The sequence below is a fragment of the Papio anubis genome, chromosome 4 (assembly GCF_008728515.1).
Source record: "Papio anubis isolate 15944 chromosome 4, Panubis1.0, whole genome shotgun sequence".
Classification (NCBI taxonomy): Eukaryota; Metazoa; Chordata; class Mammalia; order Primates; family Cercopithecidae; genus Papio; species Papio anubis.
The window spans coordinates 169,295,598-169,310,066 of NC_044979.1; the positions used below are offsets into that span (position 1 = coordinate 169,295,598).

General features: G+C 40.4%; 1 protein-coding gene across 11 annotated transcripts in view; it reads left to right on the forward strand.

Moving 5' to 3' along the window:
- The window catches only part of ITSN1 (intersectin 1), a 243,923-nt gene that overhangs the window by 106,408 nt on the left and 123,046 nt on the right, over positions 1-14,469 (forward strand). For all 11 annotated transcript variants that reach the window (XM_009202312.4, XM_009202315.4, XM_009202320.4 and 8 more), the window contains 3 exon segments: positions 2,959-3,059; positions 8,852-8,915; positions 13,359-13,496. In XM_009202312.4, coding sequence (XP_009200576.1) covers positions 2,959-3,059; positions 8,852-8,915; positions 13,359-13,496 — 303 coding nt within the window.

Below are 14,469 nucleotides of genomic sequence, written 5' to 3' on the forward strand. Positions count from 1 at the left end.
TGGATAGTGTCACTAGTTTTTCTCATTAATTTGTTGTGGAGATGACAGAAATCAAGGACGTAACATTTCCTTAAAGGCTTTGTGTATTTTTTTTTTTAAAGAGGATAAATGGATAGTAAAAAAATGTTTAAAAACAGTAAGATAAAATTCTGGGTATAAGGGAAAAAAGCACATGGACTATTTTATGTGTTTATGATTTACCAATTTATGTATAAAATTTTTATATGAAGATTGGAGTTATAGTTGGCCTTATTTTTAATTCTATCTCAGATAATCTTACAGAGTTCGTATGGGTAGTTAGTAACATCCAATTAAAGACCATTTATTATGAAATAAATTATCCAGATTGTGGACAATTCACATTAATCAAACGTATGGCTCAATTATTGCTTATGTTTTGGTCAACCTTGGTTTCAATTATTACCTTTCATATTTTTATTTTATTTTACTCCTATGTTTTACCCTTGCATACTGCTACACTAAGATGAGAAATTAAGTCTCTTTTAAGCCATCTCAAAACTTGGGCCGGGTGCGATGGCTCACGCCTGTAATCCCAGCCCTCTGAGAGGCTGAGGCAGGAGGATCGCTTGAGCCCATGAGTTTGAGACCAGCTTGGGCAGCATGGGGAGACCTTGTTAATACAAACATTTTAAAATTAGATGGGAGGATGGCTGGAGCCAGGAAGATTGACGCTGCAGTAAGCTGTGATAGTGCCACTGCACTCTTGCCTGGGTGATGGTGGAGCAAGACCCTAACCCTTTCTTAAAAAAAAAAAGCTTTTGGAAGTTATCCTGTCTTGTGTCATCCTCACTGGAAATTGTTAAGTGAATCAAGTCATTTTCCCACTTTCAAGAGAAAAGCATGTTGAATATAAGTCAGTGATGCCTTCATTACTTTTAAAAATGATTTAAAGAAAATCCATAAACTGAAAAGCACTGTGCCAAAAGCTTTATATACATTAACTCATTCTTCCCCATGAGATGATTCTGTTACTCTCCGTTATAGATGAGGGACAAGCTCAGAGACATTATATAACTCGCTCAACAGAACATAACTCAGAAGTGACAGAGCTGAGTCAAACTGAGTTATGTCTGATTTTAAGGCGTGTGTTCTTAACTATGCAAGTTTTCTCTAAAAAACTTCATTTAATTGTAGGATACAGGTGTAATCCCAGCACTTTGGGAGGCCGAAGTGGGCAGATCATGAGGTCAGGAGTTTGAAACCAGCCTGGCCAACATGGTGAAACCCCATCTCTACTAAAAATACAAAAATTAGCTGGGCGTGGTGGCGGGCGCCTGTAATCCCAGCTACTTGGGAGGCTGAGGCAGGAGAATTGCTTGAACCCAGGAGGTGGAGGTTGCAGTGAGCTGAGATCGCAGCATTGCACTCCAGCCTGGGCGACACGGCCAGATTCTTTCTTTAAAAAAAAAAAAAAAAAATTATCCTTTACCATGCTGAAGTTTTGAGTTTATTATGACTTTGCAGAAACGATTTTGAAACCTGCCTTATTGATTTGTGACATTAGAATGAATAAACTATCAGTATTAGCAAACATTAGTGCTATTAAAACAACTTTTTTTTAATGTTAATTGTCACCTTGTTAATAACTTAAATTTCTAGCCAATTTTTGCAATGCAGTATTGAACTTTTGGGTACATCTTAATGAGTTTTTAGTCTATTTAAATTCTCAGGAATTTGGCAGAAAACTCTGATGTGATAAGTGTAATCTGGGACAACTTCTGTGTGTAACACCCAGCATTCCTGGCATGTAGGAACTAGATAGTTAGCTTCTTGACAAATAGGCAGGAGTTGGAATCAGCAAAATACTAGTTAGTTTAACATGAGAAAGTTGATGCTGAAGTACCTACAGCAGAGTAGATCGTGGTAAGTGTTTTTTATTAAGAAATTCATAAAAATTGAAAAAGATGAATTCATATAAGTACTTCTCCAGTGTTTGGGAGCTATTTCCTATACTTGAACTGTGTATAATAGGTGTAAGTGCATAGGTGACACATGGAAATGATGATTAAAAAGTTCAGTATTTCAGTAAGATTTTGCTTTTACATATTTGAAATAGATTTCTTTGTTGAAATGAAATTGCAAACAGAGCATTAGTTATAATCTGTCCTGGAAGGGGAATGCCATTTTTACTGTCTGAGCTCAGCCACTGGGTTTGATTTAGAAGTCGAAGCTTAACAGGCCATTGGTACCAGTGTGATATTTGTGTGGACAGTGGCATCTGAGGAACTAATCACTAAAGAAGTATAGACCCAGCCGAACTACTGGCAGGTGTGTCCTTGGGCCAGGTCAGGATTGTGGCACGTTGTCAAGGAGAGATCAGTATTGGATTGTAGTCAAGGAAGTGAAGCTGTCTCCATTCCCACTCTGCTTATGTGTCATGACCCTGGAAATGTTCTGTTCTCTCTCTCTATGGGAAACTGTCCATTGGGTCTGGATTTAAACTTACAGAATGGAGTAATTTCACTTCGTTAAGAAATGGGTCCTGTATATTCGTGTATAGAAAGTTAAAACATTTTTGGAGAATTAGTACCTTTAAAGGCAGTTACTGGTTTGCTTTTAGCATTGCTTTTTAACCAAAAACAAAGTGTTTTCGAAATTAGAATAGCCTGGATATTACTGTATTACCTCAGTTACAAGAGGTTTTTCATACTTTTATAGAACCTTTAAATTATTAAATTATATATAGAACTTGAAACAGCCACTCAGTGTATTGTGTTTATCCATGATTCTGGAAAAATAAGTATTTTGAGGGAAATGTTTATGATCTTAAAAATTGGAAATACCCATGGCAAAAAAAAAAAAATAGTGATAATAAAATGAATAAAATATGAAAGTTAGATATGATTATCTAGAGAAGTTCCTAGTTTACTGTCATTGAGGAACTTTACCAGGCTGTTCCTTATGGATAATCCTCTTTCCTTTTTCTTTTCCCCACAGTGTCCCACCAGTGGCAGAATGGGCTGTTCCTCAGTCATCAAGACTGAAATACAGGCAATTATTCAATAGTCATGACAAAACTATGAGTGGACACTTAACAGGTATTTACAAATAAAAATTAGTGAAATATGATCTTTGTTTTCAACGCAAACTGTTTCTAGATATTGGGTCATGGATATTTTCCAAATGTCTATGTGCTTATTTCTTAGCCGTGTTTTCATTGTCTCTGTTATCTCGTGTTCTTATCCACTGATAACTCTTTATGTAGTTATATCATTCTCTCATGCCCCATTGCTTCGTGGTAAAATGGAACATAGACCAGGGATACTCCTGTACGCTGCAAACCACTGATATGCAAATCAAGGCACTAGCAAAGAAACACTTCTTTGAACAAAAACTAGCTTCAGCTTCTGAAGTCCAGCTTTGAACTTGATGAACTTGAAGCTGTCTGTTCACTAGGTTAGAGTTGGAGGCAGCAGGCAGGGTGAAAGCAGGGAATTGGGAACATGACTCTGTCACTGCCCAGATAGGGCTCACCACTTTGGATATTTCTTTGTCTAGTAATATAAAAGGCCAGAGTTAACTTAGGTGATCTCAAAGGATTTTTTTAAAAGAAGAATGATTCTGTTATCTACATCAGAGGGATAGACAGGAATTTTAACATACCGTTCAAAATTTTTCTCATGAAGGGTTAAATACTTGTTAGAAAGTTGTAAAGAAGGCTGGGCGCTGTGGCTCATGCCTGTAATCCCAGTCTGAGCACTTTGGGAGGCCGAGGCAGGTGGATCACCTGAGGTCAGGAGTTGGAGACCAGCCTGGCCAACATGGTCTCTACTAAAAATACAAAAATTAGCTGGGCGTAGTGGTGGGCACCTCTAATCCCAGCTACTGAGGCAGGAGACTTGCTTCAACCCGGGAGGCGGAGGTTGCGGTGACCCAAAATCGCGCCCTTGCACTCCCTCCTTATCCATAAGGAACAGCCTGGTAAAGTTCCTCAATGATAGTAAACTAGGAACTTCTCTAGATAATCATATCTAACTTTCATATTTTATTTATTTTATTATCACTCTTTTTTTTTTTTTTTGGCCATGGGTATTTCCCATTTTTAAGATCATAAACATTTCCCTCAAAATACTTATTTTTCCAGAATCATGGATAAACACAATAGACCGAGTGGCTGTTTCAAGTTGTATATATAATTTAATAATTTAAAATTAGCCCGGCTAGTTTTATATTTTTAGTAGAAACACGGTTTCACCATGTTGCTCAGGCAGGTCTCAAACTTCTGACCTCAGGTGATCTACCTACCTCAGCCCCCCAAAGTGGTGGTACATGTCTGTAATCCCAGCTACTTGGGAAGCTGAGGCAGGAGACACTTGAACCCAGGAAGTGGAGATTGCAGTGGGCTGAGATCTCACCATTACACTCCGGGCTGGGCAACAAGAGTGAAACTCCAACTCAAAAAAAAAGCAAAAAAAAAAAAAAAAAAAAAAGCAGAGCCTGCATAAACTAGGCTGGGATTATGGGCATGAGCCACCGCACCCAGCCCACTGAAGGTATATTTAATAGCATATTTTTAAGTACTGTTTTACATGGTTGTTTGACACCAGTGCTCCATACAAACCCAGAACTACATTGCCAATTAATCCAAAAATATTTCTTGAAAACGTTGTTGGTGTTTGCTTTGAGTTGATTAAAATAGTATTGAATTGAGACATTGATTGAGAAATTCCCTCTTTCTTGGTAGGATTTGTGTTTTATGAATGAAATGCAGTATCTACATTCCAAATATAATGACCCAGGCACTTGAACATTTAGAACTTTTAAATATCTGAGGCAGAAAGTAAAATTTGAAATATACTGGAAAGAAGGCAGATTTTGATATTGTTTATCTGCATACTTATTGCTACTTTGATCCAGCAAGAATTTAAGGTGGGAATTTTACTTTTGAACCAGACCTTTGTATAGTCATGTCAAGTAGAATAATTTATTACAGTAAATTTTAAAATGAGAATAAACAATAGAAATTGAATTTGTTTAAAATTTTTCTTTAGAGGTGGGATCTTGCTTTGTTGTCCAGGCTGATTTTGAACTCCTGACCTCAAGCAGTCCTACCACCTTGTCCTCCCGAAGTGCTGGGATTATAGGCACCCAGGCTGGAGTACAGTGACGTGATCACAGTTCACTGCTGCCTTGATTTCCCAGGCTCAGGGGATCCTCCCACCTCAGCCCCCCAGTAGCTGGGACTTCAGGCATGCGCCACCATACCCAGCTAATTTTTTGTACTTTTTGTAGAAACTGGGTTTTGCCACGTTCCCCAGGCTGGTCTCAAACTCCTGAGCTTAAGCGATCTGCCTACCTCTGCCTCCCAAAGTGGTCGGATTATAGGCGTGAGCCACAGTGCCTGACTTTAGCAGTGGCACTGTTTACCCCACTGATTACCTGGGTTGATTTTGCCGATACGTCCTGTTGTACACCATGTTCTTCCTTCACGGCTTGATGTGTATACTGTTGCATGCCCTTAAAAGAGACAGCCTTATAGAGAGGGATCATTCTTTAATTAAGGTTATGTGAGAAGCTCTAGAACTTTGGTATTCCTGTTACTGCTAGCCCCTCTTCTCAAAGAGGTATTTTATTCTTGCATTCTGAAACAATGAATATGCTATTTGGTAATTCATCTGTTAATTAGAAAAGCTAAAGTCTTAGTCATTATTTCAAATAAAGCTCATTTCATGTAGTTGCTCTCTCCTTTCTAGCCATACTTCCCTGCCCAAACATGGGTGCCAGAAGTGGGGTTTGTGTGCTTGGGATTTCTGGTTTTATTCCAATGTTTCCTTATAAGCCAGTACTCCAAAACTGATATCCCTTTATGTACCTAGGTTTCAACAGAAGAGTTCTGTGCGCTCAAAGCTCAACTGTGTGTTGTCCAAATGTGCTAAGATGCTATCTTAGCTGTTGCTGGTCTATTTCTAATGTTCTGCAACATCAATTTAGGACATATATAGACAAATAGTAGAATTACAAGAGATAATTGTGATCTTCTAGTGTGGGGATCAGCAAACATTTTCTGTAAAGAATAGCACAATATTAGGCTCATCGGTCATATGTTCTCTGCTGCAACTACGTAACTTTGCCATTGTAGCATGACAGCAGCCATATGTCATGCTTAAATCAGTGGATATGGCTGTTTTAATAAAACTTTGCTTACGAAAACAGGCTGTGGGCCAGAGCTGGCTTAAGGGCTATACTTTACCAATCTCTGTTATAGATTATTTTCCTCATTTCACAGATGGAAAAACTTCATTTTAGAGTTAAAGTAGTTTTGTTAATGCCACATGCCATTAGGGAGTCAGGACTAGAATCCAAGTCTCCTCATATCCAGGTTTAGAGCTAGTTCTTCACATTTATTGTTAGGCTTTTTATGTGTAATAGATAAAATATTTAACTTCCTTTTATATCGTTGCAGAGTAAGGGCTATTTTTGCAAGTGTAAATTAAATCATCCACTAAAGTTTTGTTAATTCCAGTTTGTTACCAACATTCTAGGTGTAGTGTTACAGACTAAAGAAAGTGATGCCTGAACTTTGCTTATTCCATTGTACCACAGTCCTTTAGAATCTTCACATGAATTCAGTAGATTTTTTATTCTTAGATGCTCCCAAAACACACACATGCTCATGTACCCACACATACCCAGCAGGAATGTGTTCATATATTCACCGAAAGTTAGAATGCTCACTATTAATAGTAGCCCTAATTGAAAACTACCTGAATGCCTATCAGCAATAGAATGGACAGGCCGGGCACAGTGGCTCATACCTGGAATCCCAGCACTTTGGGAGGCCGAGGCGGGCGGATCACTTGAGGTCAGGAGTTTGAGACCAGCTTGGCCAACATGGGGAAACCCCATCTCTATTAAAAAAAAAAAAAAAACAAAATTAGCCAGGCGTGGTGGCGCATGCCTGTAGTCCCAGCTACTCAGGAGGCTGAGGGCAGGAGAATCACTTGAACCCAGGTAGTGGAGGTTGCAGGGAGCCAAGATGGCACCACTGCACTCCAGCCTGGGTGACAGAGTCAGACTCCATCTCAAAAAAAGAAAAGAAAACAGTAGAATGGACAATAAATTGGGATATAATGACACAATGATACACTACATAGCAGTGAGGATTAATGTTCTACAACTCTGAGCAAAATAAGCCAGGTGGAACAGCGGACAGACAGTGGGTAGAAGTTAGGCTACCTTGCTGGTAGGTGATACTAAAAGAGAGACAAAGAGGGGCATCTGGGGTACGATTATACTCTCTTTCATGACCTCCATAGTGTTTGAGTATTTTCATTTTGGAAAATCAATTCAGCTGTGTACATGTGCACGTGTATATATCCACAGGTATCCATATGTGTGCTTTTCTGTCAGGATTTTATATGTAAATAAAAGTTGAACTATTGTCAGTAATGTTACCTGCCATTAGAACACCTTTCATGTGCTAATGTGATGCTAAGCTCACTGCCCCAGTGGATCATAGACCGGTTTATCTGAAATGAGCAAACTAGGGTCCAGACTACCTCTCCCAGTCACTCAGCAAAGTCTAGACTAAGCCAGGACTAGAGCCTAAGCTCCTTGGTTCCCTGACCTCTACTGCTGGCCATGCAAAAACACATCCAGTTTTGTGGGTTTTGATGAGGTGACGTTTGAAGAATGAAATAATAGCGAAAAGCAAAAGCATATATACCAGAATCTTCACAACAGAATTGCCACAGCCTTCCATTCCTCTGTCCATCAGTCTTCCTGGGACCACACCTTGAGGGGCAGTGCTGGAAAGGAAGACATATTTATTTCTCCCTCGCTGACCCTCGTTTATTTAAACAGAGTCTCCTACTGTGCTTTTGTCTGATGTCTAAGGCCACCTTCATACCAGAAGTGAAGATGTTCATGATTATTTTAAGAAATGAGAGCTCATTTTGAGAGAAGAGTTGAAATTCCAGGAATTCTTCTTTTTTTGTGTGTGTTTTGTTTTTTGTTTTTCTTGGCTAACATAGAAAATGTGATTTGTTTGGTTTTTTTAACTGAGACAGTGTCTCACTCTGTTACCCAGGATGGAGTGCAGTGGCGTAATCTTGGCTCACTGCGCCTCTGCCTCTGGGGCTCAAGCGATCCTCCTACTTCAACCTCCCGAGTAACTGCGACCACAGGCTCATGCCACCACACCCAGCTAATTTTTTGCACTTTTGGTGGAGATGGGGTTTTGCCATCTGGTCTTGAACTCCTGAGCTCAAGCCATCTGCCTGCCTCAGCCTCCCAAAATGCTGGGATTACAGGCGTGAGCGACCACGGCAGGCTGGAAATGTGTTTTAATACTGGCTGTCAGCCCTTCCTGCAACATTTTTTTTTTTTCTTTTTAAGTCTGTTTAGTGAAACAGTTTCCCGGAGATCTCTCCAAGGTCCCTTCCTCCTCTAAGATTCTCCGAAATTTCCCTGAATTTGCCTGAGGTTGAGCAGGGTGGAGGCAGCAGGTGGTAGCAGTGGCAAAAGATATTAAACTTGAAGAGAATAAGTTTCAACTTTGTAAATAAAGCCTGGTACAAATAAACATGGTCATATGGACAAAAGGTCAGGTTATATTTTGAAACTCTAAATCTTTCACATGGTCATTCTTTATCAAACATCCATTTAACAAAAATTTATTATGTGTCAGATGCTGTGCTCTGTGTTTCTCCCCTTTTTCATTGGAGTTTAATTTCCTTTTTACAAAGCCCCTGCAGTGGTAGCAAATGTTATTTAAAGCATTGTGATTGCATGAGGTCATGGAGTAGTCCATATACACAGAACCCTGGTCCTCCTGTACAGTGAGTATTTGCTGGCTCATGTGTATGTCCTTTCCCCGGTTCCTGTTTAGGTCCCCAAGCAAGAACTATTCTTATGCAATCAAGTTTACCACAGGCTCAGCTGGCTTCAATATGGTAAGGAATGAAAAGTTCTTTGGTTTGGATAAAGTGGAAATTTGCTTAGATTGGTGTGGCCTCATGGGTTTTAGATTAATACCGCTTTTTTATGGGGGAATATGTAGAATTTGCTTAATTTCAATGAGTTGTAATGATTGCCTCTTTTTTAATACTATTTCCTGTCTCGATTTTGAAAAATACAAAAGCAGCCGGGCATGGTGGCTCACGCCTGTAATCCCAGCATTTTGGAAGGCTGAGGCGGGCAGATCATGGGGTCAGGAGATCGAGACCATCCTGGCTAACATGGTGAAGCCCCGCCTCTACTAAAAATACAAAAAAATTAGCCAGGCGTGGTGGCGGGGCCTGTAGTCCCAGCTACTCGGGAAGCTGAGGCAGGAGAATGGCATGAACCTGGAAGGCGGAGCTTGCAGTGAGCTGAGATTGTGCCACTGCACTCCAGCCTGGGCGACAGAGTAAGACTCCATCTCAAAAAAAAAAAACGCAGATTAATGCAATAAGTTCTCAAGAAGTGATAATACAACTTAACAGTTCTCAACTCGTGACCAATCTTGGCTCTCCCTTTCTTTTTTTGAGACGGAGTTTCACTCTTGTTGCCCAGGGTAGAGTGCAGTGGCGTGATACCGGCTCACTGCAACCTCTGCCTCCTAGGTTCAAGCGATTCTCCTGCCTCAGCTCCCGAGTAGCTGGGATTACAGGCATGCACCACCGTGCCCGACTAATTTTGTATTTTTAGTATAGACCGGGTTTCTCCATGTTGGTCAGGCTGGTCTTGAACTCCCAACCTCAGGTAATCCACCCACCTCAGCCTCCCAAAGTGCTGGGATTATAGGCATGAGCCACCGCGCCCAGCCTCTTTGATTATTTTAAGCCAAATCTTAGTTATTATATAATTTCTACTGCAAATATTTTAGCTCGTATCTTCAAAAGAGAAGGATTTTCCTTTTTTAATTTATTATTATTTTTGAGATGGAGTTTCGCTCTTTCATCCAGACTGGAGTGCAGTGGTGCCATCTTAGCTCACTGCAACCTCCACCTCCCAGGTTCAACCTATTCTCCTGCCTCAGCCTCCTTAGTAGCTGGGATTACAGGCAAGAACCCCCATGCTTGCCTAATTTTTGTATTTTTAGTAGAGATGGGGTTTTGCCATGGTGGCCAGGTTGGTCTTGAACTCCTGACCTCAGGTGATCTGCCCACCTTATCCTCCCAAAATGCTGAGATTACAGGGGTGAGCCACTGCGCCCAACCGATTTTCTTTTTAGCATAGTCCTAATACCAATAGCTCACCTAAATTTTTTAGTAGTCATCCTTATCATTCATCAGGTAGTGTTCAAATTCCTTAGATTGCCTCAAAATGGTTTTATAGTTTATTTGTTCAAATCAGGACTGAAATAAGCCTATATTTTGCAATACTTGATTGTTCCATCTTGTATGTCTCCTTTAGCCTATAAATTTCCCCTTGTCTTGTTCTCTGCTTCCTTTCTCAAGTCCCCCAGGCCACCCTCCCCAACCAAAACAAACAAACAAACAAACAAACTCTGTTAAAAACAAACCAGATCATTTGTCCTATAGTTTCTTAATGGCTTAACTTTTGAAGATTGCATCACTGTGGGATTGTCTAATTTGTTTCTGTATTTCCTGTAAATTGGTAATTAGATATAGAGCAAAGTTTCTCAACCCCAGCATTATTGACATTTTGGGCCCGATAAATCTTCATTGTGGGGGTATGTCCTATATAGTGTAGGATGTTCAGTAGCATCTCCGGCCACTCCTCACTAGATGCTAGATGCCAGTAGCATGAGCTCCACACCCAGCATGACAATCAGAAATGTCTCCAGACTTTGATAGGTGTGCCTTGGGGTACAAAATCATCCCTGGTTGAGAAGTGCGGGTCAGATTTGATTTTTTGTTTTTGTTGTTTTGTTTTTGATAAGACTATGCCAGAGAGGTCTCTGTGCACTTTCCTCAAGAGGCACATAATCTCTCTATTGTGTGATGATTTTGAATAGCTATCCATAAGCATTGCCTAGGTCCTACAGGCTTCCTAAAATTTAAATGTTAACCAGAATGGTTTCTTAAGAAGTGTGCGTGTTATAGCTATATGTTGGTGATTATCCCTGGAAAATAAACCTTGTCTACAAAGCTCACTGCAAAGTTCGTGATTTTCTTGCAGGCCACGTTGATATGGTTGTTTCACAAATGATCAAGCTCTAATGCAGCTCCCTTTGCCCTTCTCTTCCATTCTGTTTTGTATGAAAGAGCTTGCCTTTGGCAGTAGACTAGACCAGTTAATATACATCTTATATCTTTGACACACCCAGACCTCTTTAAATCTGGGTATTGAACAGTATCCTAGGACCCCCTGAAATACAAACTTAAGATCTAACATTAATGGAGGTTGGTTGACAATTTATTAGGTTGTGTTGTTCTCATGATACCAGATTATATTGAAATGTTTATTTTAAATTTTTCACGTATAACTTATCCGATTTGAGAAAAACACTTGAGGCTTCTCCTGTTAGAATGTTATATTCTGCTACTACACACTACAAAAGATATTTTATTTAAATGCTTATAATCATAATTTAGGCAAGTGTGATGAAAAAACAAGTAAGAATTTCAACCACCTTCTAACTGGTTTACCTAGGACTGGCTGATGGTGAGACACAAAAAGGAACAGAGAATAAGAAGGAGCGGGCAGGGGTTTCATTTTATTTCAATTGCATTTCTTTTTAAAACTGGGTGTCTTGCATATGGGAAGGGCAAAACTAGAGGAACCGAAAAGAAATCAGCAGTTGCCAGGGGTTGGGGGCAAAGGAGGGAGTTGCTACAAAGAGACATGGAATTTTAGGCTAAACTGACAGTATTCTGTATGTTGTGGTTCATATTTGTCAAAACTCTCAGACTTATACTCTAGAAGGTATGCACACTACTTTATGGAAATTATAACAATAAAAAAAAAGTTTATAGCACCTAAAGAAATTTCAGAATTGCCGGGCGCGGTGGCTCAAGCCTGTAATCCCAGCACTTTGGGAGGCCGAGGCGGGTGGATCACGAGGTCAGGAGATCGAGACCATCCTGGCTAACATGGTGAAACCCCGTCTCTACTAAAAATACAAAAAACTAGCCGGGCGTGGTGGCGGGCGCCTGTAGTCCCAGCTACTCGGAGGCTGAGGCGGGAGAATGGCGTGAGACCGGGAGGTGGAGCTTGCAGTGAGCCGAGATCGCGCCACTGCACTCCAGCCTGGGCGACAGAGCGAGACTCCGTCTCAAAAAAAAAAAAAAAAAAAAAGAAATTTCAGAATTAAGAAGGTTTCTTAAATTTTGGCATTGGCAAAGCCAGTTCACCATTGCATTTGTCCTGTTGACATTCTAGTGAACGGATGTGTTGTCATGTGTCTTCTTTTGACTGTCCAGAAATTGTTAAGTAAAATCACATTCTTGGACTTGCTAGGAAAATGTTTTCTGTAATTAGCTACTTGGGCAAGTTCATTATGAAGAATGATGGAGTCATTATGAAGAATGATGGAGATTGAATCCTGAGATTGAGGAAGAGGAAACACTTTGACTCTGTGGCTGGAGTTCATAAAGATCCACCCCGCAGGCCTAGATTAAGGGGTGGCCAGCTACGCCCAGTGGGCCGAATCTGGCCTGCATCTGTTTTTGTGAAGAAAATTTTTATTGTACAAACAGCCATGCCCATTCATTTATGTGTTTGTATGGCTACTTTCCTGCCAAAATGACAGTTCAGTAGGATAGGGATTGTATGTCTTATAAACTATAAAGTATTTACTACCTGACTCTTTACTGATAGTTTATCATTTCCTGGTCTAGAGCAGAACATTTGATGATACAGAGCTGGGTGTGGTGGCTTATGCCTATTATCCCAGCGATTTGGTAGGCTCACTTGAGGCCAGGAGAGATCAAGACCAGCCTGGGCAACACAGTGAGACCCCCATCTTTACAAAATATTTTAAAAATTAGCTAGGCATGGTGGCGCACACCTTGTAATCTCACTATTTGGAAGTCTGAGGCAGGAGGATCACTTAAACCCGGAAAGACTGTCGTGAACTATGATCATGACTGCAGTGAGGCTGCAGTGAACTATGATCATGTCATTGCACATCCGCCTGGGTAACAGAGTGAGAGCTCACCTCTTTAAAAAGATACATGGAATATGAGTGTGTTATATTTTAAATATGCAAAGGTTGGGGAAGAGTATCATTATAATCATAGCGTTTGTTGAATGAGGAACACTATCCCAACTACTTGTAATTTTATCTTTGCAACAGTATGAAGTAGGTACTATTTTGACAAGCTGAGGGACAAAGAGACTCAGTTGGCCTGTGGTCAATAAGAAAACAGAACTTTTAAATCACTCATGAATAGTAAAAAGCATGAATTTTCATGAAACTGGATTACAGCGAACTTTTTGTTGAATAGGAATCTTTCTGACATTGATCAAGATGGAAAACTTACAGCAGAAGAATTTATCCTGGCAATGCACCTCATTGATGTAGCTATGTCTGGCCAACCACTGCCACCTGTCCTGCCTCCAGAATACATTCCACCTTCCTTTAGGTAAGGAACATTGGCTCTGATCAGAAATTGTGTGTAGAGTATATGAATTCCAAACTTGGCTTTATTGACTTATGTGTCTTACCTGATTTTCATCCCTGACAAGGAAACTAAGTATTCGTGAATTCTAGAGACTCTTATCTAGATCTATGTTAATCTTGGGCCCATTCTGTTCTTCAGAGTACTTGTAGTATATTAGTGAAACAATGAAGTAAGACATCAAAAGATTGTTGATTTTGTACCAACCTATGTCATCATGCTTACCAGAAATTTTCACGACAGATGCCAGCAGCAAAAGAGAAACTGCATGAGCGTGTGCATAGCGAAGAAACCAAGGAGATCACACCTGTAAATTCCACACATTTCAGTGGTAACAAAAGCTGCTAGCAATCTAGAAATTATAATCAGGAAGACAATTAAAGAAAATTACCCTGGACTGAAAGAAAGTCTCAGTAAAGATGGCAAGAGAGTCACCTGAGGTCCAGTATTATGACTGGCATCCACGTTTACATCCATTCCTGCATGCACACGCTGTGCAGGACAGCTCTGTCTTCTGGGTTCGAACATTAAAAACTGAATATGAGATCTTGCAAATACAAAGGAGAATGAAAGAAAGATTAGGATTTCTGTCCTGAGTCCTCAAACTGCAGGAAGGACTGGGGCAAAATCCCCTTTAAATGAAGAGAAATAGAGCCATTACTGTCAGCACACACGTGGTACAGGAGCAAGCTGAGGAAACTGTGACAATGTAGGAAGCAACAGGTAGCTGAGGCACTTTGTGAAATCCCACAACTATAACATCGGGCTGATAATAAATGCGTAAAAAGGATTGGGAGACTGTTTAAACACAGCAAAGTTAAAAGTGTAAAGTGGGCCGAGTGGTGCGGTGACTCACTCCTGTAATTCCAGCACTTTGGGAGGCCAAGGCGGGTGGATCACCTTAGGTCAGGAGTTGGAGACCATCCTGGCCAGCATA